The following is a 25,820-nucleotide window of genomic DNA, read 5'->3' as shown; positions in this document are numbered from 1 at the left end:
AATAAAATAAGTTTTGTGCTGCTGCTTGTTAAGTACTGTACATCAACTGCTCACATCTAGTCAACAAAGGGACCATACAGAGTTCAAGCTAAAGCAAAAAAAAACCCAAACAAACCCCCCAAAAAAAACCCCAAAAACCAAACCAACAAAACCCCCAACCCACGAGAAAAAGAACAGCCCAAAGAGAGTGCCCTGTAAACACCCCACGTACAGTTCGACGCTTGCTCGTATAAAGGAGGTACGAAAGGGGCTAAAAATGGAACACAAAAGCGCTGGAGTCCCATCAGTTTTCTTTCACAACTATTGAAGTGCAAATCACTCAGGCAAGATATTCGTTTCTCTTGTTTATTGCTGTCCTGCTGCCTGGCTTTTCCCTTCCTGAAGCAAGCACATTCTTTTATCTCACACTCGTCTTTTTTTCCCAGAAGAAAACCTTCCGCGGAGGCAACGTTGGAACACTTGGCCTTTTTGACACTAAGACATCGAGTCGTAGGCTTGTGGAGAGCAGAACACCCCCGGAAGCTGTGGGGAGAGGGCTGCTGGGTCCCCCTGCCCCCAGTAAGCTCAGATATGAGATAAGGGAGACCAGCAGCGTTCAACCACCGATAGGGAATTGGCAGTCACTCCTCTTCCCCCAGACCGGCAAGCACCTGGTGACGCTTCCAGCAGCGGGAGGAGCCCCGAGCGCAGGGAGAAGGCAGAGCCTGGGCAGCTGCTGGGGATGTCCCGTGTGGGGGCTTGTGGCTAACTACAGATCCTGATATGTGTCGGGGGTAACACCTATCTGCTACAGGGAGCAAAAATGCACAGCACCTCAACATGCAGTTGCCGTTTGCATCTCGGACAAGGAAAGGGTGGCAAGGCTGGAGCCGCGCAGAAGGTGCATAGTCCATGATACAAAACATGCGGGGAACTCGGACCCCTCCTCGACTTCTTCCAGGTGGAAAGAGGGTTCAAAGGGCACAGCAGCTATGGAGTTTGGCTTTTTTTTTTTGTTCCTGTTTATTCAAAACCATGAAAACCCAACGCAGAGGGTGAAATAAGGGCAGAACACGATCTGCAAGTCAACAGCTGAGAGTTTCAGAAGCTGTGAAGCTTTTGTGTAGTTAAAATTGCTGTTAAAAGTAGGTGCTACATCAGCAAGTCTTCATTCATAGTTTTTCTATGAACAGCCACCTTACAAATGAGTGCAAATCTTAAAGGTCCATTTTACATTTCAAGTCTCAAGGTTAAAAATAAAACAACAAAAAAACCAACAAAACTGTTGCAGAGCAACGAGCTGTCTCTGTAAATGCCCACACTATGTCTTCTCAAATGGTTAAAAATGGCACGAGAGATGCCACAGCTACTAAAAGACATTTCAGAATCCTAGACCCAACTAAAACACCAAAAATAAAAAACTAGAAACCAAAACACCTTTGCCCCTCGCTGCAGAACAGCAGCAGCCAGGGGCTTTCCGTTGTAATGCTGGTGAACAAACTGATTTGCAGAGAGAGAACCTTGACCTTAACCCCAATTTCACTCTTACCCAGGGGCTTTCTAACAGAGGGGGAGTGGGGTAGGGCCCCTCTGAGATCATTCTGCTTTCAATGAACACAAGCCAGAGCTCAGAGGATGAGATGGAGGTGCTGGATTTGTGTCACTATGCAGGCACTTGTGTACAGGAATGTTGACTTCTCACGTGGACACTTAGTGTTGATGTGTTCCCTACTCTCTAAAAGCCTTCCTAGAGCTCACTCCCGACCACGATTAGCTCCTGGTCTCCTCCCCATCACCTTGCCGATATACAGCAGTGGAGGTTGACACAAGGTGCAAAGGAGAAGAATATGAACCAAATGCTGTAGCCTGGAGGAAAACCAGGACTGCATACAAGGTAGGATCTTCACCACACGTGACAGCAGTGGGCTCAGCACTTGGTTTGCATAGCGTAGTGATGCCTTCGGTTTGCACAAAGACGTTGCCCAAAAAGAAAACGGGAAGAGTGAATTCCCGGCATCAGGACAGGTCAGTGGGCCAACAGGACCATGAAGGCAAGGCAAGGTGAACCATCAGAAGGTACAGAACAGAAAGGTGTGCTCTGCCCAGGTGGGGTGACAAGGGGCAGTGCACCTGGTGGGCCAGCACTGACATCTGGCAGGAGGAGAGGTGTGCACAGCCCTGGAGCAGCTGGGTGGGAGTGAGCACGGCGGCTCTGCTCTCAGAGGAAGGGCGGTGCACACTGCCCTGCAAAAACCAAACCACCTGCCCCCAGGATATTGGTAAGAAGTTGCTGCCACTGTGGTCATTCTGTGCAGCAAAACAGGTCTGAAAAGCAGCCTCTATGTCACTGTGGGGGAAAAGGCTTTTCTCCTGCTCCAGCACAAATCAGGAGAAGTTTTACCCCCATGACAGTGATGATTTCATCCTTCTGAGGAACCAGACTAGTGTGCTTCCAGGATAAAAAAAAACAAACAACCCTGTGCACAGGATCAGTGAGCCCATAACACAAAAGAGCAGCAAAACCTAGCAGCAGAGAGGGTGCCAGTGTGGAGGTGCTGGATTGGGGTTTGCAGGACTTAAGAAAGCAGCTGGCCCAGGCAGAAATGTGCTGAGGGCACAGGGGAGAGGGGGAGCTGGGGTCAGCCGGTGCTGCACATGGTGGCACTCGGCAGACAGGAAGCGTTGGGAGATCTCTGGTGCGAGCGCGCACAGCCCTGGGAGGTGCAACGATGTAAACTCTGAGGAGGTTAATGACTTGTGTATTTTGGCAACAGACTCGGTATCATATAAAAATAATGTTTAGTAAAAAAATCCTGGTGTCCATTGTAAAAATTCAGGGGGAAAAATAAGAAAACCAACTAAAGGGGGGGGGGGGGGGGGGGAGGAAATCAAAATCAACTCAAATCGACAGCGATCTCTGTCCTCATGGGGTGGAGAAACCTCCACCTGTCAGGAAGTTTTAAATAACAAGCAGTACATTGGAAACAAAAAGAGAAAAAAAAACCAAAACAAACTAGGAAAACAATAAAAATTGGGTCAGCAGCCATTAAAGGTGTCCTGTGTGAAAAGTGCACATCTTTTGAATGGAGTTGAACCACCGTGAGGTCGCGAGCTAAACACAAAACTGCAGCTGAAAAGAGAAATGAACTCCTTGCGATGGGACCGCGGCCACCACCCAGACAAGGTGAACTGTTTTTTTCCTTATGAGATTGGAAAAAAAACAAAACAAACCACAAACACATGGAAATTTTGCAGCATCATAGTAAGGCACTCACCCATGGGAAAAAGTCTGTGACTGTTGCTTCAAGTGGCAGCAGCTAAACTAGCTTGGAACACGAGGAAGACAGTTTTCAGTCTGAGCTAAGTGCTAGGGTGCCTTACGTTACACGGAGGGGGGGATTATTGGGGAGGGGTGGCAGGGAACTGTTAGTGTTAAGAATTCTCCTAGAAACTACTTGTTGGGTTTTTTTCTGTGTTTTTTTTTCTTTTCTTCTTTTTTCCCCCACTTAACCCATTAAAGCATCTCATATTCTAAAATATTAGTTTTATAAATCTAAGTCTTCTGTTTTAAGGCTCTAAAAATCCCCTCCCCGCCGGCCCTCCCTCCCCTCCCCTCCCCCCCCCCCAACAAAAAAATGTCCCCACTTCTCCAGAAAAAAAGAAAAGCACAACCAAAAAAAAGAAGAAAACAACCCAAAACCAACAACCAACCAAACCCAAAATACCTACCAGCGCCTGGTGGGGCAAGGGAGGACCAAAAGTCGCCAGTTCACAGTCTGGAGTCTATTAAGTATTGCATCTTAAAACTGAAAAAACAAAAGAACCTGCTTCCACCTCCTGGGAGTTTTTATCCCCCTCCTTTGAAATGCCTTCAATTTGTGTTTGGTCAGGTCAAAAATTTGGCAAAACCAAAACAAAACCAAAACAAAACAAGCCAGGAAAAAAAACAACCAAGAAAAAAAAAAAGAAAGAAAAAAAAAAGGTAGTTTTCAAACCAAAAAGTAACTTGTCCAAAGTCTCTTCCAATCCTAGAAAGGTGTCAAAAGCTTTCTGTCCCTGTGGTGCTGGTCTCCTGCCTCGCAATCGACGCTGCCTGCCCTGCAGTGATTTCTCATTGGGAAAAAAAAACAACAACACAACAAAAACAACAACCCAAAAAAAAAAACCACCAAAAGGCAAACAAAACGAAACGAAACAAACACAAGGTGTCCCAACGCTTCCTTTTTTGTATGGCTCCTACAAATCTGAAAGCTTTCTTGAGTGAGGTAACAAAAGTTAGGCTTTCAAGCAAAGTACATGGTACGTAAAGTGTCCTGATGAACCTGCACAGCCTTGGCCAAGGCCTGGGGGTCTCTGCCGTTGCTCTGTCCGGAGATATGGCTGCCCTCGCCGCTGCAAAGCAAGGAAATCACTGCAATTATTCCATGTTCCCTCCATAGGAACATTGAGAAACACACACCCCCACAGATCAAGGACTGTGAGTGCTGGCAGCACTGAGAGGCTGTAGATTGCCACTGACTGTGCCTGGCACTGCCATGACCCCAAGCACCTCACGCTGATGTGCTAGGGATGCTCCTCCAGGCTTGGGATGGGATTTAACCCTCCTTTATGCTGGGAACTATGAGGATGCAGCTCCCTGCAGGTCTCTGAAATGAAACCCTGCAGGTTTTTGAAAGGCTTTCCTGGGGCAGAGCCCCCTCACCTGTCGTGCTCCTTGTCCACAAGATGGTAGCGGGCTCTGAACGCCACCAGCCGGGCGTAGTAGGCTGGGGCGGGGATGGAGACGGAGCGCGTGCAGCGCACGTAGGTGTGGCACAGCTGGTAGGTGAGGATCTGCAGCTCGTCCGCCGTGAACCGGTTGTCATCCCACAGCACGTAGTAATGGGACGGCCGGCTCGTGCCCTGGGAGAGGGGCAGAGGGAGAGGTGCTGTAGACAGCCTGGGCAGAAGAGCTACCTATGCTTCCCTCATTTGAGCACCCACCCAGCACCAAGGTGCAGACCAGCATTAACTCTGCTGCCCTGTGCCCAGGCACTCTTGCCCCTGGCACTGCCACAGTCCCACTGCACCACGCTCCCTGCTGAACCAGGCCAGCTCCCTGCTGTCCTCAGAAGAAGAGAAGCCAAAGAACCTGACAGAAGCAGCTGTAGATTAAAGGAGTGCAGCTTTTTCAGTGTTTCTGACTAACCCTGGATGCCTGCAGAAAGGCAGCTGCACTGCAAGCCCCTGCTGAAGGCAGGGCTGCTGGCCACAGCTCTCATGCCCATGGCCAGACAGCAGGACCCTGCTGATGAGCAGGTACCCAGCGAGCCCAGCATGCTCAGACACCAGCTGACAAGCTGCTGAACTGGCTGCTCTGAAGCAGGAAAAGCTCACAGGAGATCCTTGGCTCCAGGAGAGAAATCCAGGACATGCCACCTGCTTGTATGGCAGCAGGCCATGGCAGCATGAACTGAACAAGCTGTGGCTGTGGTGCCCGAGGGAGGCTATGGCAGGGCTGGGTCAGATGCTCCATAGCACAGCCCCTAACAACAGCCCAGGAGAGCCAGCAGCAGCCCAGCAGCCAGCTCCCAGCACAGTACCTGAATGCCTGCATGGCTGCACAGGTAGAAGTCAAACTCAAAGGGGTGGGTGATATTTGTATCCACTGTTGTTCCTGCTGGGATGTTCCCGCTCTTCCCAATCTACAGGGGACAGAAAACAGAGACCCAAGCGCTGCAGAGTGGTTATTTCCAGCTGCCCAGAGCAGTGTCTCTAACAACCCTGCCCTGCACCAGGGACCCCAGCACAGGATCCCCATCTCAGCATGTTTGAGAGCACCACGTAGAGCAGCTCCCCAGGTGCCTATTAAGGGGGAACAGAAGCAGCTCACCCTGCTCTGCAACCAGCCTGAACAGGCTGGATGGCATTTTCTGCAAGCACCAGGCCCCATGCCCAGCACCAGAGGGAAAGCAGACAGGGCGAGTGCTGGGCACTGGCCCATCCTACTGTGAAAATGATTAAGTGAGCAAAGCTCCAGGGATCTCTGCAGAGTGTACACTGGAGTCAACACCATGAGGCTGGGGCTTCTGCACCCTGATCAAAACCTGTCCTTGGTTCCCAAGATTAAATCTTCATGCTCAGGTAGAGCCAGAGTTTGGCTGGACTAGATCTAAGCACTGGATTTAGATCCAATCTAGGACAAGCTGCAGCAGTCAACACATACACAGAACACAGCATGGAGGAACAAGCTGTGAGCAAGGAAGGGGTTATTCACCCTGTCACATCAGCAGCCACAGTAACCACCACACCAGATGTCCTCAAGCTGACAGAGGCTATTTCAGGAGAGTCACCCAGGAACTCCCAGTAACAGCAAAGAGCTTGTTGGCTTTCCAGAAGCAACCTAATCTGCATGGATGCAGGAGGCCACCAGGCAGCAAGTTTCACCCAAGGAAGAGCTCCCAGCCTGCCAGGGGTGAGCTTTCTCCTTGGCAACATCAGGGCTGGCTTTTCCCAAAGGCCAGAGAGGAATCAGCTGCCCCCAGCCCCTCTGTGGCACTCACCCTCTCGTTCTTGTCTGCGCAGAAGAGCCGAGTGTGGTGCCTTTTCTGCACCACAATGTAGGTGATGCCAGGCTGGTAATCCTTCTCCAGCTTGATGCAGGCATCTCGGATCGCGAGGAGCTCGTAGTGAAGGATCTGGAGAGACATGGGCACGCAGGGTGAGGGGACACAACAGCACGCACAGGGAGCCCCCATGGGAGCCGGTGCTGCCACGCCAGCTGATGGGGAGCTGAGGGCTCCTCACCTGCGGGAGCTGCCCCTCGGGAACGCCGTCACGGTAGAAGATGATCCTGGTGGGCTTGAAGCGTGTGGATTTGTAGAACTGGATGAGGAGCTCCCTCACCATGTAGGACAAGTCCTCGATAATCTCCTGGCGAGGCCGCTGCACGCGCACCGTGGCACAGTACCGGCTGGGGTGGGCGTCCATGCTGCCCACAACCTGCGGCGACAGAGATGGGCCAGGCCCAAGCCTTACAGCGGGAAGGATGGTGGGGGGCACACACACGAGACATTCCTGGCCTCCACCTGCTGCCAACACCCACAGCTGGCCATGGGCAGAGCACCTGAGCTCACCGATCAGATGGGACAGCAAATGGAGGACAGGAAGCTAGCAGCCCAAAGGGACATCCCTGTTCGTGGCCATGTCCTGGGTTCATGCTCTGCCCTGCCCTTTGTCCATGGGAATTTCCAGCAAGACAACTTAGCTGGTGCCACTGAGTGACATGGCTGTGGGGGCTGCTGCTGCCCAACACCAGAGGGACAAGCAGGGTTGCCTGAACCCATTTGCACAGAGCATCTGCTGCCACCACACCCCCCATGCCTGCCCTGGCCACACTACAGCCCTGGAGTTGCCCCAGATACGTAACTTGGTTGAGTCACCACACGGCAGCCCTCGAGCAGGGAGCTCCCATCGCACCCAGGCCCTCTGGAGGGGACACCTCAAAGACATTAGGGCAAAGAGGCCAAGCACAGCCAACCTTGGCAATGATGCAGGGCTGAGGGTGCACCCTAAGTCATGGGTGTCAAAGAAGCTACTGGCCCACACTGGGAGTCAAGTGCCCAGCTGCACCATGTGGTCCATGCTCCCCTGAGTGGAGGGGAAGCACCACAGCCCCCACATCCTCAGCAGCCCCCACATCCAGTCTCCTGCCCTTGCCCTCTGTACCAGTTTCACTTTTGCTTTGCAAACAGGGTTTAGGCCGTGCCACAGGAGCTGCTGGGCACAACCTCAGCCACAGAGCCCCTTCTAGGGGCTAATTAATGACACACCAAGAACAAGACATTGGAAACCTGAAGGTTCTACCCTGCAGCTCCAAAAAAGCTTTCAGAAGAATTAAAGAAAAATTCCCCAGCGTGGTCCTGCACAAAAACCCCACAGAAGATGTTTTTGGAGGGGAAGTGGTGCCGCCAGGAAACAGACTGTTCTGTCCCACCCACACCTACAGCAAACAGCCAGCAGCATTTCCCAACCTCTTTAATTAAGAGAGAAGAAAAAAACCCAAAACACCAACAAACTCTCACACTCCTCCAAAGAGGCATTTGCATGCCAAGGAAAACCTGAGCTATGAGTCCTGGAACGTTAACAACTTAAAAGGAAAATGCTGACGTGCTTCATTAAAACAGACACCATGAGAACCTGACAGCCTCCTTCGCTGCCCCAGCCTGAGGAAAGGCACAAGCTGCCACCCAGCCTCACCAGCACATGAGCAGCCCTTCTCTGGGTGGATGGTCTTCATTCATTTGAGGTGAAGGCAAATCCTTCTCCCCAAAAGCAGCCAGAAGCAGCCCAGGCTCCCCAAGTTCTTCCCCATGTCCAAAACCCCAGCTCTCCTGCCAGAGGAAGGTCCCTCTCAGGACTGCACTGCAGGACTGGGATGCCCAGGGATGACTGGTGAGTGGAGCAGCCACACCGAACTCCTCGCACCCTACAAGGGGTCCAACAAATCACCAGCCCCATCTGCTGGCAGCTACCAGCAGCTCCCTAAAACTGCAGCTCTTCTGCAGAGAGGCAGGGTAAGATCAAGGACCCACTGCCCAGGGAGTGGCATCAAAAAGCCAGACAGGGCATGGGGCCACCTTGAGAAGTGTCACCCGTAAGTGGCAGAGGCCCTTTATGGACCCAAGAGCTCTGTTCCAGTCCCTGCAACCCTGCAGGGCCCTTGGGCACCCAGGGTGGCCTCAGAGAGGGAACTTACAGCGGTGATGGAGGGCTTCTTCCCATCTCCTGCTGGCGGGTGAGTGACATCAGCCCCGAGGAAGATCACCGGCTGCTGAAAGACAGCAGAGCTGGTGGGAGAGAAGAGAGAGCAACACTCAGCCTGTTGCAGCCATCTCAGGGTGATGCACAGCCCAACAGAGACAAGACCACCACACAGAGGACATCTCCTGAGCTTCAGCCTAGACACATCAACAGCTCAGCACAAAGTGAGACAGGCTGCAAACCCCCATTTCAGGTTGGACAGGGCCTTAAGCAACCTGATCTAGTGTGAGGTGTCCTTGCCCACAGCAGGGGTTTGGAACTAGATGACCTTCAGGGTACCTTCCAACCCAAACCATTCTATGATTCTAGGTTTTCAAAGAGCTACTCTCCACAGCAAACCACAGCTCCCCTTGGCCCCAGGTAAAGCCAACACACCCCACCAGGGACTTGTTTCCCAAGCCCCCAGAGAAGGCAAGGTCCCTACGAACCGCTGGTGAGGCACAAGGATGTTGTTGATCCCGCCAAGCTTGACGTTGATCTTGAGGCAGAGGTTGGAAAGGGTCTGTGGGGAGGTTTTCACCACATTCTTGACCTGGACACACTGCGTGGCCATTCCCAGGAGGGTGTCCCCAACACGCTTCACCTCAGCTGCGGGCAGAGCAAGCAGGTGAGCAGCCAGGCCGCTGGCAGAGCACCGCTTCCAGCAGCGCCCTGGGGAATGGGAAGGGGAAAGCACTGTGGGAAGAGCAGGGCCAGCCCTGCTGAGCCACAGCGAAGCCCTGCCTGCCCCAGCCCCTGACGCACCGTACACTGGGGTCTTCCCAGGCAGGATGACAATGATGAGCTGAAGCCCTGAATAGGTGTTCTTGAGGTGTCTGAACATGGGCTCCACGCTGTCTGCCCCCTGGGCATACTTGCAGAAGCAGGGCTGGCCTTGGATGGGCATCCCGGCGTCCTTGGAGATCTTGCGCAGCTGGTCCGTGAAGTTCCTGTGCCCAGGAGGAGAACAGTGAGCCCTGAGCCCAGCTGGCACCTCTGCCATGCACCCTGGGCACTGAGAAGAGGTGCAGCAGAGGACAGAGTTGGGGACATCACAGCACCACGCCTGTGGCTTTACAGCATCCTGCAAGTGCACAGTGCAGGAAACAAGAGACCAACATGTGTCAGAGCTGACCTGGCCCCTCTTGGTGCCCCTACCCAGGGGCTGACTTCGTGAAATGCCAGGAATGTGAGCTGCTCCACATGAGAAAGCTGGAGAAGGGGAAGCAGCCCTGCTGGACTTCCAGGTGATTTGCAAAGCTGATGCAAACCTTCACTTACCAAACCAGACAAAGCGCTCAGCCAAGCTCTGTGGTTTTGGACAGCCAAGGATCAATTTGATGCAGGGAGACCCAGAAAGAGCACAGGGCTCCCAGCTCAGCCCCAAAGGGGTCACAGCAAGAGTGCAGTGTCACTGCCACCTCCTCCCCGTTACTGCAGATGTGGAGACTCTGAGCTGCTCCAAACCATTCCAAACACCCAGAGGAGGCACACGAAATGCTTGCTTCGCAGCCATTCTTGGTCAGGGGGAACCTGAGTCCCCAGCAGAATCCAAAGCCAACATGACCCTGAGTCAGATAAACTGTCCCCACTCTGCATCATTTTGCTGCTGCAGCAGAGAATCTCTGAGCTACCAAAGGCTTTCAGAAAGCTCAAGGATTCTCTGTCATAAAACCCTGTGGTGAGTCAGGATGTTTCCTACACGAATTAAACCATCTCCAAGTACTGGGGAAACTTCTGATGAAATATCCCTCACAGGCACATCTCTCTCAGGAGACTCAGCTCAGAGTTCAGTACAGCTTTAGGGCTGGCAGTGTCAGATCACAACACTGCTGCTACCTGATGCACAGAGCAGATGGAGGAAGGCCTGACTGCCAGCTCCCAGGGACGGATGTGCTGACTCCAACCCCTCATGCTTTGCCATGGGTGGCTCAGGGACTTGTTTGCAGCCAGGATAAACAGGCACCCTGCATCAACTCATGGAAACAAGCCTGAACCCCCAGCCTGAACCTGCATCAGATCTGTACCACGAGCAGTTCAGACCCAGCACTAGGTGAAGTAGGTGCAGGCCCAGGCTGGGAGCAGCAGGGTGGCCACAGCTCCCCACCGTCACCCCACCCACACGAGGGCTGCCCCCTTCCTTACTTCAGCACCTCCTCTCGACACTGCTTCTGCGGGGCAAAGCAGGCAATGGCCCAGACTTTGATCTCAATGCCGTTGTAGAACTGCTTCCCTCGCATGTCCCACACGCCCTGGTTGGGAGTTGCAATGGCTCGGTTCTGCAAGGCAAGCAGAGGGTCAGAGCACTGCCACCGCCTGCCCACGGAGCACCTCCAGCGCTGCTGTCTTGCTCCCCATCGCAGCCAACTGCCTGCACTGCCAAGGGAGTGCTCAGTGATGGGCACTTGGCAAGCTCAGCTCCTCAAGGGTGATGGAAAATTCACCTGAGCTGCCCTGCCCTGAGCATCCATCTTCAGCTCACCAAATGACTCCCAGCTACAACTTGCAGAGAGTAGCTGAGGGAATTGGGGTTGTTTTAATCTGGAGAAGAGCAGGCTGAGGGGAGACCACATTGCTGTGTACAACTGCCTGAAAGGAGGTTGGAGTGAGGTGGGGGTTGGTTTCTTCTCCCTAGCGTGAGGCGATAGAACAAGAGGAAATGGCCTGAAATTGTGCCAGAGGAGGGTTAGGCTGGAGATCAAGAAAAATTTCTTTCCTGCAAGACTGGTCAGGCATTGGAACAGGCTGCCCAGGGAAGTGGTGGAGTCATCATCCCTGGAGGTGTTGAAGAAATGTGTGGCCATGGTGGTGTTGGGTCAATGGTTGGAGGTGCATGATTTCAGGAGGCTTTGCCAACCAAACTAATTCTATGATTCTTACAATATAACCCCCCCCACACTCAAACCCAAACCCAAGATATTCTGACAAAGTATTCCAGCTCTAACCTAGAAGCTGAAGGCAGCACAAGTTTTGCTCAGAAACAGCATTTTCTGGTCTGGGAGCATCTCTCTGCCCAAGGCAGCCCTGCTTACCCTGCCTCCGTACTGCAGGATGGGTGCCGGCAGCACCCTCCCTGTCACCTCCGTCATGTCATCTTTCACCTTGATCCCAAACTCCTGAATGTATGGATCCAGGTTGTAGCTGGCATTCTTCATCTGCAGAGGGAAGGAAGGAAGGGCCACAGGAGGGAGTGAGATCAACTGCTACACCCCACACGGCTTCAGCTGGCTGGGCAACATGGGCACCACAAGTCCTACTCTCTACAAAGCAACAAACAGTCCTCTCTGTAAGGCAAGGGCAAGTGGTTCAACACCAAGGGTGAAACCCTCTCCTCCCAACTGATCCACAGTAGGACCTGATTTTTTGAACACTGACCAGTGCAACTGAGAGCAGAACCTGCTCCTGAGATTTAATGCTGAAGGTTCAGACCAGTCAAGACTACTACTGGCAAGACTACCAAAAGTCCCAGAAGGAATAATCAAGTGTCCCCAGCCCAGAGACATCACTTTGGGCAACAGCAGCACCATGAATCAGCTCCTGCCTGGCCCCTGGCAGAGCTGGGTTCCCCAAGCTCACCCCAGCCTGACCTGCAGACAGTTCTCCCACCAGAGCCCCACCATGCACAGTCCCCACATACCCCACCCAGAGCTGGGCTCATTTCGCTTAATTCATTTTCCTGTTTTTAGTTCCAGCTCCCTTCAGGTCAGGTTCCATCAGCACAAGGACCTGAATTTGTTGCACCTGAGTTTCCACAGTCACTGAGCTGGGCTCCTCTACACAGCCATGCAGGTGCCTCTGACCAGGGATGCAGTGAGAAGATGGGGATCAAACCAAACCACCTAAACCCCACCAGCACCTTCTGAGAGGGCTGCAGCTCTCCAGCACAGAGCAGCTGAGGAGTAGGGCTACAAGGTCCATCAAAGCCACAGCCCCAGCCCTATCCCTCCCAGCCCTCCCAGAGCCTCCTGCCACGTACCAGGCGACTGATTTCCTCCTGCCTGTCTGGGGCAGACCTGGCTGTTGCTTTTATCATGGTGGATGTTTGATTGTCTGTGAGCTTCTTGATGCACCGCTGGCCTGCCACAATGTTGCACACCTGCAGGGCAAGGGAGAGACAGCAGCCATGTGTCAGGGACAGAAAGACAGAGGGGATCATGGTCATGGCACTGAGGCCCTGCAGACAGCCCCAGATGGAGGAGCCAAGCCTGCAGCTGCAGGGAAATGGTGTTTCACAGGGTCCTCTCCTCCCTCGCTTACTCAGAGTGGCTCTTGCCAGGTCAACATTGAGGCAACTAGTGCCCACAACACACTGCCATGCATCTGCCACCAAGGCCGCTTGCCTTTGCTCTGCACAGTGGCAAGAAGCAGTGCAGAGCCAGCACTCACCTCTAAGGGCAGGTATGTGTGCTTCTGCTCCTGGCCAACCTGGAGACAGGGTAGGTGAGGGTATTTCAGCTGCAGGTTGTACTTCTGCTTAAAGTACTGGGCCACTGTGCACTCCACTGTCTGACCACTCTCCAGCTGCAGGGGAAACCTGGCAGAGGCAGGACATGAAGGATGCACCCACTCAAAAGAGGCAATTCCACACCTCCAGCACTACTGACTCTGGCTGGGAGGAGAGGGAACTGGCAGGCTCCCACTCCAGGCTCCCATCAAAGAAAACCAAAAGCAGCACAGAAATGGAGTCAGAAATACTCTGAGCCCAGCGTGGGTCTGAGGTCCCTAAATAACACTGCTCTCACTAACCCAGCTCATCAGGGCAAATGTTGATTGCAGGACATGCCATGCATGCCACTGCCAAGTAATAAATACAGCACACTGGCACTTGAGATGTGCTTGGTGCCCTCCCTGGGAGCTCGTGTGATGAGGAGATGTGGCTGTGGCAAGGCAGGTTCCCTTCTTGGGGCTCTGCAGCCCAACAGTGCTGGCCTGAGCCACTGCTGGTTTGGTATCAGGCAGGAACTAGGAGCAGAGGTTTCCCAGCACTGCTCAGGTTTGCACAGCAGGAGCCAAAATTTCTTGTTGTGTTTTTTGTCTCTTGTTTTTTTCACCTCTTTACTGATGGAAAAAATTCTGGTAACACTGCAAAAACGTAGGGGGTGTGCAGGCTGGAAAACATCTCCCCTCCAGCTCCACTCAGCAAGCACCCAGTAGAGAGCACCAGGACAGCCCCTCCTGCCCTAGCACTGTCCCAATGGAGACATCTGGAGGGTCCCTTTACTCTCTTCCCAGCCTCTGCCTTGAACCTCACTTTGCTTCCAAGCCTTCCCCAGGGCAATTTCCAGGGCAAACTCCAGTGATGAGCCCTGGAATCACCATGGGCTGTGGCACCCAGCAGCCTGGTGCTGAGGGAACCTTGGCAGTGCTACAGCCCCCACTGGCAGGGTGGTGCAGGGAGCAAGGCAGCCCCCCAACACGAGGAGGAGCCCAGGGCCAGGCTGCTGCCAGGCACATGCAAGGAATTTCAAAGCAGGGAATCACTTTATCCCCTGACAAAACCTCTGCTTTGACAGTGCCTATTTTAAGCAAGAAGAAAACCAAACTCAGGAGGTAAAATCTAGGACAATTCCTGGCATGTCAGCTCCCGCCCGCTGCAGCACGGCACCTGCCAGACAAAGCATCCTCTGCCCTCCCACCCTCCCCGGCATCCTGTGTGAGCTGCAGAGCCCCAAACTCATCTCCCTTCTGCCATCACAGGCTGGCAGTTCCTGTCCAGCTCTCCCCAATGACACCAGCAGCTGCTAAAGAGGAGGAGAGCAGGGATTGCTCCCCAGCTGCCTTACGTCTGGTGGCTGGCCGGCCGCCGGGTCACGTTACACACGCGGTACTTCCTCTTCATCTGCCCACAGTGGGTAACCTCCACTTTCAGACCTGGGGTGGGACAGGGAGACACAGCAGAGGCACTGGTAAAAGTGGGAAGGATTTCCCTTGCCCACAGTCCCCACCACCACCTGCCCCGAAGAATTAACTGTCAGCAGAGCAGGGGTGCTTACTGACATCCAGTGAAGTGCATGGAGGCAGCCACAGTGCCCCAGGAGACATTTGAAAGGTGCAAGCCCTGTACCCCCAGCTCGCTGCAGGGGCAGGGTAGGAGAGAAGCCAGTCAGAGTCTGGGGATGGATCCCCAGGGGCTCTACCTTTGATCTCCTTGGTGAAACGCACTCGCTGTGAGTCCGTCAGGGGCTTGGGCTGCTCGTCGATGTTCCGGATGTCCAGCACCTCACACATGAACTCGATCACAGGCTGGGCTTTGTAGAAGGCAGTGGCTGACACTGCAGGACAGACAGACAGCACCATGTGTCTCTCCTCTCTCTCTAAGCAGGCAGACCTGGCCAAAAGCTGGCCAGATCCAGCCTCCCCAGACACACCCAGCCCCAACCCTGCATGAAAAACACATCACCATCAATGTTGAGCATCATCTTCCACATGGCAGGCCTGACCGACTGGTGGAATCCAAACCAGACCTCCCTGCCGCCTCCCAGGGGGTGGTAATAACCTTCCGGGGGGGAGAAGAAGGAGCGGCCGACGGGAGTGTACCTGCGAAGCAGGGCAGACCAGGTCAGACAGCCACCCTCAACGCCCCCGGCCCCCCCGAGCCAGCGCTTGCCCCACTGACTGCATCACCTCATTGATTTCTACTGCAGGAGCCCCCAGAGCAATCACATCCAGCCACCTCCTCCCAGAGACCATCAAGGCCCGTCTCAGCCAGGGCAGCCTGTCTCTGGCACACTTGGTGCTGCTGTTCCCAGCAGCCCCCGGGTGCAGGTACCTCATGGAAGCCAAGTGCCTCATGGCAACATCCAGCGCCTGGACGGACTCCAGAGGGACAGGGATCTGCCCGCTGACCAGGGCCTCGTGCAGCATGCGCCAGCTCACGATGGCCATCCATTTGATGGAGACCTTGAATATCCTGTCCTTGCCTTCCCCTGGGATTGTCACCTCAAAGTCAACCTGGGTGCAGGAGAGAAGCAACGGTGGCATCCCCACAGGAACAAGGGGAGGAGGCTGGCTTTGGCTGGGCCTTCCCAGCAGGAGGCAGGGCGTGCTGCATGCATGGGGCTTGTCATCCTCTCTTACCCTCTCATTTCCAATGGGCAAGGCTGTGACAGTGTAGATGTTCTTCTTCCCATCATAGACTGGCTTTCGTTCTCCAAAGATCTGGGGTTTGAAGTGCTGCACCATGTACTCCACAACTTCCCTATGCAGGTGAGCGTGGCAGGGGGAGAGAAGGGTGAGGTTCACATGGCTGCTTTCTTTACAACTCAACATCATCTGTGATCTGCCCAGGCTCTACCCAGGGCACTTCTAAACCACAGGGCACCAGGGAGCAGAGGTGAACACCCCCCCAATAAGCAGCCACATGCCCTGCCCTTCAGCTTGGTGTTTTGGGTCCAGCAGAAGGAGTTTGATGGGCACACATTACTGTGTGCCAGGGAGAGCTGGCTAGCATGTGCCAGGAGGGTGAGAAGGAGTGACTCACTGCCTGCAGCCACTGAAAGCATCTGTTCACTGGCCTTCAGGGCACAGAGCTACCCTGGCTGCCAGGCCAGGAGGGGACAGGCAGTGAATCAGAGGACATCAGAAAGAAAAAACAAAGAAAAGCAAAGCAGGCAATGGCCTGAGGTCAGGTTTGCTATTTTTAAACGCAGGACTGCTGCCAAAATCACACAGCTGCTGCGAAGAAGCAGGGGATGGTGCAGAGGTCTAGGGTCTCTGAGGCTGCCAGGGACAGGAACCAGCACTGCTGCACAAACATGACTGGTGGGGTCCAGCCACACAGGCAGCACTATGACCCCTGCCACCATGTCACCCTGATGGCTTCCACCAGTGAAGACAGAGATGGGCACTTATGGAGCCTCCACAAGGAAACTGGAAGCAGGAAACGAGCACCAAAACCTTTAATACTTGCCTTACCTGTTGACTCTGCGTGGACATTTGTCAGGTTTGATATCCACTTCATAGTGATACACATCAATCTTGGGAATGTCCACCTCAAAGTAGTTGGCCAAGAGCTTGATGGGCTTCCCAACGGTTCCTATCCCGGGCCGACGTGGTGCTTGGAACACCTGCTGCAGTGGAGGCAGGTATGCACCTGCAGCTGCGGGACAGACAGCGATCAGGAGGGCTGGGACCGCACACACGATGCACTTCCCATCACCACATCCTGGCCCAGGAGGTCTCCCAGTACTCAGCTCCTGGCAGGAGGTGGCAGTGACAGAATGCAGACCACAGCAGCTGGTCCCTGGGCACCAACCGTCTGGCATGCACCAGCCGAGCTGTCCAAGGGCAGTGCCAAGCCCACAGCTCTGCTGTGCCACCACCAGCTGTGCAGATCTCACACCACCCACAGGCAGACAAGTAACTTCTGCTTTGCCTCACAGAGGGCAACTCATCTGGGGCCAGGTCTGGCTGCAGCACAGACCTTCAGAGGACAAGGTGGAACAGTCCCATCGCCCACCCTAGCCATGAGCACGTCTGTCCTGGCATGCACCGGGATAGCTCTGACTCAGCTCCCTGACCAGATGGGGGACAGGAGGCCATGTTCAGTTCTCATGACAGTGAAGGACATGTTGTACCTAATGTCCACATTAAAAGAGCTTTGAACATGCCTCCTATGCTCCTGCAAAGCTGCACTTCAATTCAGTTCTGCACAAGAACTGTTTGAAACAACCAGAACAGCAGCAAGAAACCAGGTGCTCATCTCTTTCCAGCTCAGAAGATGCAAGGATGGGCACCAATGCATGGCCATGGGGCTGAACCCAGCTCTAAACTGACAGCACCCTCAGACTCCTAGATATTACCAAAGCAGCATTGGACTCCGCTCTCCCTGTGCTGAGATCTGCCCTTCCTGCCCTGTTCTCACTTTGCCCATCTCCACCTACTCCAGTTTGCAGCCCCTCTGTTCCTCAAACCCTGTGAGGCCTTGGCCAGCTGGGCTGGGTGTGGGGAGCACAACGTTTGGGATATTTGGAGCACTCCATCTGGGTGGCCAACTGTCCAAGCCAGCCCCTGAACAGCGTCCTGGCTCCAATTTTGGCTCCTGAACACATGGTGCTCTTAGCACCCCCTGCTCCCAGCCACCTTCTTTTTAAATCCAGATTTCAATTCCAGGCTAAAAATATCAAAAACAGAAAAGCAGAAGAGCAGCAAACTCCAGATTTGCTGTTCAGTTTTGCACCCCATCTCTGAAAGACTTCTGTAAAAGTATAGATGTTGGCTTTGCCTCGGGGCAGTGCTTTCAGGACCAGATGTAAGCAGGCAGAGACCTTGATGACATTACACAGCAAAGTTATCTAGCCTACCAGAAGGCAGGTGTCACATCTCAGCTGGTCATTTTCTACTGGCATACAGGTAATTAAGGCAGACAATAAGTCAAAACAACAATATTTTAACACATCCAACCAAATTCTACCCAGCTTGTCTCCCTCACTTCCAAGGTGTTTACATTACTCTCAGAGTCAAAGACAAAGCACAGCTCCCTCTAACTGGAGCAAAGGCGAATCTTCCCTGCTCTCCTACAAAGCTCTCTGAAAACAACCTCTTTTTTTTCCTCTCTCTCTTTTTTTTAATAGATAATTAATCCTTATCTTCCTGTAGCCTTCTAAAGCTATATAAAAACATCTTCCAACAGACTTTGACTGCTGGAAGGCCACCACACCACAGGACAAGGGGATGGGACGACCCTTGTGAGCACCCAGGGGCTGAAGTGCAGCTTTAGCTTCTGCCAAACCAACCTCTGCTCTTGCTTCTGCCCTGTGGCATGAGCCCAGGAGCTCCAAAATCTACCAAGAGCCCTAAGCGTGGGGCTAACCCAGCCTCAGCACCTCCTTGGACAAGGCAGCATAGGACTTTAAGCAGTCCAACAAGCAGGATGAGACATTCAAGGCTGACCTGGGGCTTGGACCTCCCCCAGGCACTCACAGCTGCTCCAGGACAGAGCAGCCACCAGCACCCTTGAGATAAAGGCACTCCAGGGGCAGCTCGTCTTAAGAAAGGCATTTTTCAGATGAGCTACTCGTGGTGCAATTCATGTCTCCACATGACAAACATTTCTTGGCACTCTCCAGCTCCCTGGCTGTGAGCTGATGCATTTTTCTATCATGGTTTGCAATCAGGGGTATTTGCCAGCGCTGCTGGAGCCTCCGGTCCTTGCTCTGCCTTTTGAGCAAAAAGCCACACAGCCCACTTGCAAGACCTGCCAGAGGACAGCAGCTCTCTGCTGCCTGCCCTGCAACCACCCCAAGGCCAGCACCTTATGGTGCTCCTTTTCCAGACCTGCTCATCCCTGAGATGATGCTGGCAGCCATGCATGAACAGGACAGGACAACGCTGCTCAGAGTGTCCCCACAGATGCAGGGGTCTCAGGGCAGCACCCACAGTTGCACACTTGGGTGCCAACAAAGGAACTGTGGGAGGTTTGGGGCTGGCAGGAGCTGTAGAGTGGCAACCCAACGGTCCCACAGCCATCTCACAACCCCAGCGCTGTACTGGTCAGTCCAGACACTACACTCTGCCCCTTGCTGGAGCATCATGAGATGCTTTATCAACATAAAGCCTTGCAAGCAGGATCACGAATCACAGATGAAGGAGTCAGCCTCCAGCAGAGCAGGAGCTGACTCAAGAGTTTGACAGAAGCCAGGAGATCTTGCAAACACAAGGTAACAATGATGGGCAGCCAAGCTGCATCCAGGGAGCAGCATGGCAACGGGAGGCAGATGCTGTGCAAAGATCAGGGCAGGACAGGAGATTAATCCATCAAGGATGGGAAAATTCACCCCTGAGCTGATCCAGAGGGTTTTTATTTTGGTGACTGCAAACTCAAGGTCCTCAAATAGCACCAGCCAGAGCAACCTCCATGGCAGCCCAGCCCCGGGCTCACCACAGGGCACGTGCCACTCGCCCAGTGAAGCTGGGAGTGATAATGACTTCTCCTGGACTCCTGGTGAACACACAGGCTGGGCTCACACTTTCTGCACCACATCCAAGAGCCAGGGCCTTCAGGGCTGGATTGGGTTTGTGTGGCAAGGTTTTGGTAGTGGGGGGCTTCTGTGAGAAGATGCAAGAAGCATCACCGACGTCTGCTGTGCCAGGGAACCCCAGGCAGAGGGACGTGGCATCCCTGGGCACCTTGTGCCTGCAGTCTCCAGCTACAGCAAAGGAGCAGCAGCAAAGGGGACAGGGTCAAAATATGCCAGATCTCCTTTGGTAGAAGCCTGGTTAAAAAGCATCCCAAACCTCGCAGAGACAGAGGGGCTTCTGCATGCCTCGACTCTCCATGGCAAGCTGCACAGGCTCCCACTTTGTCATGTAAATGCGGGGCCGGGGGGCTGGAGGGGCCAATGTTGCTCCTGCAGCACAATGCGGGCAGTGAGGGGATGGAATCCGCCTGCCATTATAAATTCAGCAGCCCGGAGGAACCACAGACCGCCCTACACAAAAGCCGTGCCCCGGGGACGCGTCGGCAGCGGGCGCATCGCCGCCGCCACCATCGCCCCTTCACCATCGCCCCTTCACCGGGTGCCCGCCGAGCACCGGCGGGCAGAGGCAGCGGCGGCGAGGGCAGCGCTGCCAAGGTGAATCAGACCAGTTGGGGTAATTAGCGCTGGAAGTGGCTTTGTTTTCTGTGCTTTACTGAACAGCTGGGGAACACGACCCCGCTGCCCAACAGCTGCCTGCGCCCGGGCGAGCCGCCGGTGGGCCGGCGTGAAATTACCATTGCCATTGAAACCCTGCCCAGCGCCGCATTCAGCCGAGGGGCCGCGGGAACGGGGCCCAGACAAAAGGGAGGTTTATTGCGGCGGCCGGTCCGCCACAGCCCCCTCCCCACGCAGCCGGCCCCGCCGAAATCCCGCCGGGAATCGGCAAGCGGGGCTGCGGCACGCCGAGCGCTGCCGGAGACGTGGCAGGGACTATCCTTGCTCCGAGCCCTGGAATCATAGAATCGTTGGGGCTGAAGAAGACCTCTAGGATCATCCAGTCCAACCATCAACCTAACACCATCATGGCCGTTAAATCACATCCCAAAGTGCCGCGTCCCCACGTTTCTCGAATACCTCCAGGAATGGCGACTCCACCAACTCCCTGGGTAGCCTGTTCCATGTCCCACCTTAAAACAGCCCCCAGAAACCTGCCAGGGAAGTGAAAACACTCACAGGGAGGCAAAACCCCCTGTTCCTCCCACGGGAAGTAAAGCAAGCAGCACCACCAGCAGGAAAGGTGGTGGTGGGGTGAGCAATTGGCTTCTCAATCTTCAGGCTCAACATCTTCAAATCCACCAGCTCCAAGCTGTGACCGACACTGTCCCACAAAGCCCAGACTTCAAAAAGCAGCATCTCACCCCCGCCTGCTCCTTCCCAAGGCCTTGTGAGCACAACCAGGTGCAGGTGGCTGCAGGCACTTTTGGTTTGACACTCAAAGGCAGTTTAAGCAGATCACACTAACACGGGGCTGCAGCCATTACTGTGCAGCACAGAACACATCCTGCGCCCAGAGCCCCTCTTCTGAGCTGAAGTCCAAGCTGCCCAAGCACTGCTCCCACCCTGCACTGTGGTGGCTGCTTCCCAGAGAAGCGTCAAGTCACCTCCAATCTGTTTCACCACGGAGTTTACTTCTGAAAGCAGTTTGGTTCTTTGTATCTTTGACACTGAGTGCCAAGCACTGCAAAGAGCATCACTGTGCCACATCAAAGTGTCAAGTTAAATAGGTGCCTTGCCGTGGCAGAGGCCAGTGCCATCATGCTCTGGCACACACAGTCCCATGGTTCCAAGCTGGGTCAGAGACTGAACCTGCAGATGCTGCGACAGAGCCGGACAAACAGCAGCAAGAGCACTGCCACCAAGCCAGCTGCCTGGGCTCCAGGGAGAGAAGCATGGGGAGGCCAGCGGCATGGACACAGCTTGACACACTTTGGACACAGTGGCACACTTTGACCCATGAAGGTCTTGCTGAGCTGACCCTGGCTGCTCAACATCTCCACAAGCCTTTTGGATCTCTCTAAGGGGGTGTGAGAAGCAGCTGGCACCTGAGTGCCACCATCTCCTCCAAACACACCGAGCGGTTGTCTGAACTGTGTGACCCCACAGTCCCTGTTAATGGTGCCTGGAGCAGGCAAAGGCTGACACCCTGCAGGGTCTCCTGCTGACCTTCCAGACAGCAGCCAGGGACGCGCAGCGCTGGGAGCAGCAGACAAAGGCAGACCCAGCGCCAGAGGGGACAGGACAAAGGCGACGTCAGCTCCTCTCTGCATCCCACCATGCCCCCGTGTTGGGTGTGCCACGCCACAGGCAGCCCCGCAGCGCTGGCAGCTGGGTGAGGAGGTTAAAACCCACACACAGCTTGACCACAGATCACCCTGCCGAAAGAGCAGCGCTTTTCTGCCCGATTTAGCTCCCTTGCACCGTCTGCCATCTTAATAAATTGCCCCTGTTTTGTTCTTCCCGGGGTTTAGAGAGCGGCTGCAGAAAGTGTTCACAGATAATCATCAGCGGCCGTGTCTCCAGGCAAGGTGCTTCTCCCAGCTTTGTTTCTTGGTCTAATCCCGTCCCAGAACCAAGCACGAGCGATTTCATGTTTCCTGAAGATAAAGAGGTCCAACCGACGGAGCAGCTCTGGGGCTTGCTGCAGGGCTCAGCACAGGAAGGCAACGGTTACGATTAACAGCATTTAGGAAGTTTGTGAGGGATACAGAAAACGAAAAGTTGGGGGGAAACAGACTTCAGTTTGTAAAACCCACGCAGTGCCTGCAGGTCAGAAGATAGCCTGGGTTCCCCAACACCTTTCCAGGCATCCTCACGTTGGGCACATGCAGGCACACGGCATCGTCAGAGCTCACACAGGAGGCTCAGCCCCATACCTGGGGCCCATAGGCAGCCAAAGGGATGCTAAGGCAGCCCTGGGCTCTGCAGCAGCTCCTGCAGCATGGGGTAAACACCAGCTCTGCATGAAGGATGACCTGGGTGGGAGCAGACATCCCCCAACCTGATACAGGGAGGAAGAGAAAGACCCCCAAGAGCACAGCAGCACAGCCCCCAGCACCCCAGAACGGTCAGCAGGATTCAAACCTAAACCAATTCCCTACAAGCATGGCCCCGTCCCATCCGGGAGGCTGTTTGAAAGCATCTTAGCAGAATCTGTTAAAGCTGGCAGGAGCAGGAGGGTGCAGGCGCCGGCAGCCTTATCTGCATCGCCCCAAGGCGCCGGCAAAGCCTGTGACAAGGCCAAAATCACAGCTTCCAGAGGCCAATAAATCACCCCAAACACAAAGCACCAGCAGGCAGAAGGTAACACAGACACCAAGAGATCTCCATGCCTTGATGAAATAACGCTGAAAGGAAGGACCGAAGTTTGATTGTAAAGATGCAGCACTTTCCTGCTATGTTACAGTGGGCAGCAAACCTGCTGGCAGGAGAGCCAGAGAGCACACAACAGTTATCACTCCCCATTGCTCTCTCCCCTCCTCCTGCCTCGTTTTGGGCACCAAAATCCTTCTGTGACTTCTAGCAGCACAAGTTCACGATGCTTAGGCTGGGCCCGGGAACGAGCATCTGCTGATGTGACGGCTGGGTAGGCTTTGGGGAGCAGCTTTCTTGAGCCCACACGAAGGGGCTGGGGTGGAAAGCACTGCCAGCTGCTCCCATCTGCAGCCGGGTGTGCAGAGATAGGGGTGGGGGGACACGGGGTGACCCTGGAGCTGAGCCCCTGTGGTCCCTCGCCAACAGCTGGCCACACATCAGCCCTGGTTTCGTGCGTGCCCCAGTGCCAGGAGCAGAGCCGCTTCGTGCTGTCACGGCGTGTGGCATCGCCAGCCTCTGCCAGCTCCTAGCCTGCACCCTGTGCCCCGAAACACCGCTCTGGGGGAGCTCAGGAAGGGACCAGGGAGTCAAGCAGCAGCTGCTGCGGCTCTATGCAAAACAGGCCCTTTGCACAGGGCTGGCACCGCACTTCTGGGGCACCCCCAGACCTCCAGCTGCACACTACCCCGCGGGTCTGCCCCGCACAGACCCCTTCCGTTGCCTGCTTACCGAGTGCCCTGCCTCCGCAAGGCACCCCAGGGGGACAAAGCTGCCAGCCCTGTGCCCCCCGCAAAGCTGCCCAGCATTTCCCTCCCCGACACTCCCAGCCCCTCTTGGTGGGCTGCAGGCCCGGAAAGGAGCGTTCCCGACAGCGTCCCATTGCACAGCGGGCACACTCAGACCCCTCTCCCCAGCCCCAACACCCCCCGGCGCTTCCCACCGCACTCCCCCGGGCGCACATCCCTCCGCACCCCCAGTGCAGCCCCCGTGCACCCCACACATCCCTCCACTACACAGCCCATACCTCGTGCTCCCCACCGCGCAGCCCCCCCTTACAGACCCCCTTCGGCTCCCAGACCGGAGCTCACCGGCCCTCATTGTGCAGCCCCCCACCCCCGTTGTAGACTCGCCCCCGGTTGCAACCTCCCTCATTGCACGGCCCCCTCACAGGCCCTCGCCCCCCGCTGCACACTCCTCGCCCCTCATTGCCGGCTCTCGACCCTCCCCGGCACGCACTCCTCGCTCCCCGTAGCAGGTCCCAGCCCCCCGTTACACGCTCTTCGCCTCCCGCTGCACGTTCCCCAGCCGCACGCTGCTCGCCCCCCGGTGCGCAGCTCCCCGGCCCTCCCGCAGGCCGCCGCCGTTACCTGCTCCCGAAGGTCCCGCTTCCATCCCATCCACGCGGGTGCCGCTACCGAGCCGGTGGCCGGGAGCCGCGGGCAGGGCAGGGCCGGGGCCGGTCGGGGCCGAGGCCGGAGCCGGGGGCCGGGGCTGCTCCGCCGCCCGCCGCAGCCGCTTCTCGCCGCGCCTCAGCGCGCACGCGCCGCCGCCCGGCCCCGCCACCAACAAAGGCGGCGCCCGCCGCCATCTTGGGCCCGTGCGAGGCGGAGCGGTCAGAGCGAGGCTGGGACCGGCGGCGAGGGGCAGCTGGGGCCGGGGCCTGCGAGCGGCGCACGGACGCCCGCCGGCGCTGCGGCCTGCCCCGCTCCACAGCCGCGGGCAGCGCTGCCTTATTTCCCCCTTTGTTTTTGACTCAGTTTTTTCTCTTTTTTTTTTGGCTCTTTCCCCTTTTTTGACCCTTCCCCTTTTTTGACTCTTTGTTTCTCCCCCTTCTCTCCCCCCCCCTTTTTTTTTCTTTTTAATTATTTTCTCCATTCGCCCCCTTTTTTTTTGATGCTTCCTTTATGACTCCCTTTAATCCCTTTTTTTTTTTGGGCTCTACCCTTCTTTTTGAAGAATTGCTTCCTTCTTTATGTCTTTTCCCCGTGCAAAATGAGCTGAGATTTGTATTCCTGGTCTGTTATCGTGCAAGGAGATAGAAGAAACCCACAGAAATTCAAATGACTGAAGCATTTTCATCTCTCACTCCATGGTGTAGTTGTGTCCATGCACAGGAGCAGGCATGGGGAGCTCCTGCTGTCCCCAAGGACAGCCCTGGGGGACAAATCCACCTGCAGTTGGGGTTTTTAAGGCACATTTGAGGCTGGGATGGGGAGACTGATGGACACCAGCCCCAGTTCCTGGGGTTCCATCCAAGTGATGATCTTTGTATCATTCTCAGAAGGCACTAGGACAAAGTCATCTCTTGCCTTTGGGCTTCTCAGACTCAAGGCTGAACCATCCTGGATCCCAAACTCCCAGGATATCCACTGCAAAAAAAAATGTCAAGCCTGGAAGCAAGGCTTTGCCCAAGATGCTCTTTATTTTAAGCAGTTGTGTGGCTTGGGTTCATTTATAGCTGTTGGGTTTTGGCCTCAACCAAACTCTTTTCCTGTCCTCACCATCCTATTTCTAGCAAGGAAACAACAAAGCCTCACCTGAAATGGAGAAAATGAGTAAGCAAAGAGCTTTTATCTGTTACTCTGTGACTCCAGTGCAGAATCACTGCTCCATGCAGACACAGAGTCTAAGGACACCACATTTTCTCTGGACATTGCTATGGAATTTCTGAGAGCATTAGAAACCCACCCCCATGGGGGGCTGCCACAGAAGCACTGACACCCTCCCTTTAGTATCACTACAGAGATGGGCTTCATGGGTATCTCCATC

At 54.9% G+C, this 25,820-nt stretch overlaps 1 protein-coding gene across 2 annotated transcripts; it reads right to left on the bottom strand.

Moving 5' to 3' along the window:
- Positions 1-3,743: 3,743 nt before the first annotated feature.
- Positions 3,744-24,564, bottom strand: LOC137451658 (protein argonaute-1). Of its 2 annotated transcripts, none has more exons than XM_068159341.1 (19): positions 24,419-24,564; positions 16,675-16,858; positions 15,838-15,958; positions 15,530-15,711; positions 15,161-15,297; positions 14,898-15,032; positions 14,544-14,631; positions 13,147-13,294; positions 12,737-12,856; positions 11,793-11,915; positions 10,906-11,039; positions 9,526-9,710; positions 9,210-9,369; positions 8,717-8,807; positions 6,766-6,960; positions 6,522-6,656; positions 5,562-5,663; positions 4,682-4,881; positions 3,744-4,371 (listed from the first exon to the last, which is right to left on the bottom strand). In XM_068159341.1, the coding sequence occupies exons 1-19, from the start codon at positions 24,441-24,443 to the stop codon at positions 4,263-4,265; spliced, it is 2,574 nt and encodes an 857-aa protein (XP_068015442.1). In that variant the 5' UTR covers positions 24,444-24,564; the 3' UTR covers positions 3,744-4,262. The 2 variants fall into 2 exon arrangements, with proteins under 2 accessions (XP_068015442.1, XP_068015444.1); XM_068159343.1 differs by having other exon boundaries at positions 16,675-16,852.
- Positions 24,565-25,820: the final 1,256 nt, after the last annotated feature.

The sequence above is a fragment of the Melanerpes formicivorus genome, unplaced genomic scaffold (assembly GCF_026170545.1).
Source record: "Melanerpes formicivorus ecotype bairdi unplaced genomic scaffold, bMelFor1.0.p_v2 SCAF_45, whole genome shotgun sequence".
In the NCBI taxonomy this organism is placed as follows: domain Eukaryota; kingdom Metazoa; phylum Chordata; class Aves; order Piciformes; family Picidae; genus Melanerpes; species Melanerpes formicivorus.
The sequence above is the reverse complement of the archived record's forward strand: the minus strand, read 5'-3'. Positions and strand labels throughout refer to the sequence as shown.

Coding starts and splice junctions, on each gene's coding strand:
- LOC137451658 (XM_068159341.1), bottom strand. CDS start 24,443: ATGGAAGCGGGACCTTCGGGAGCAG. Junction 15,712..15,837: donor TGCCCATTGGAAATGAGAGG/GTAAGAGAGGAT, acceptor TCCTGCACCCAG/GTTGACTTTGAGGTGACAAT. Junction 5,664..6,521: donor GCGCAGACAAGAACGAGAGG/GTGAGTGCCACA, acceptor TGTCCCCTGTAG/ATTGGGAAGAGCGGGAACAT.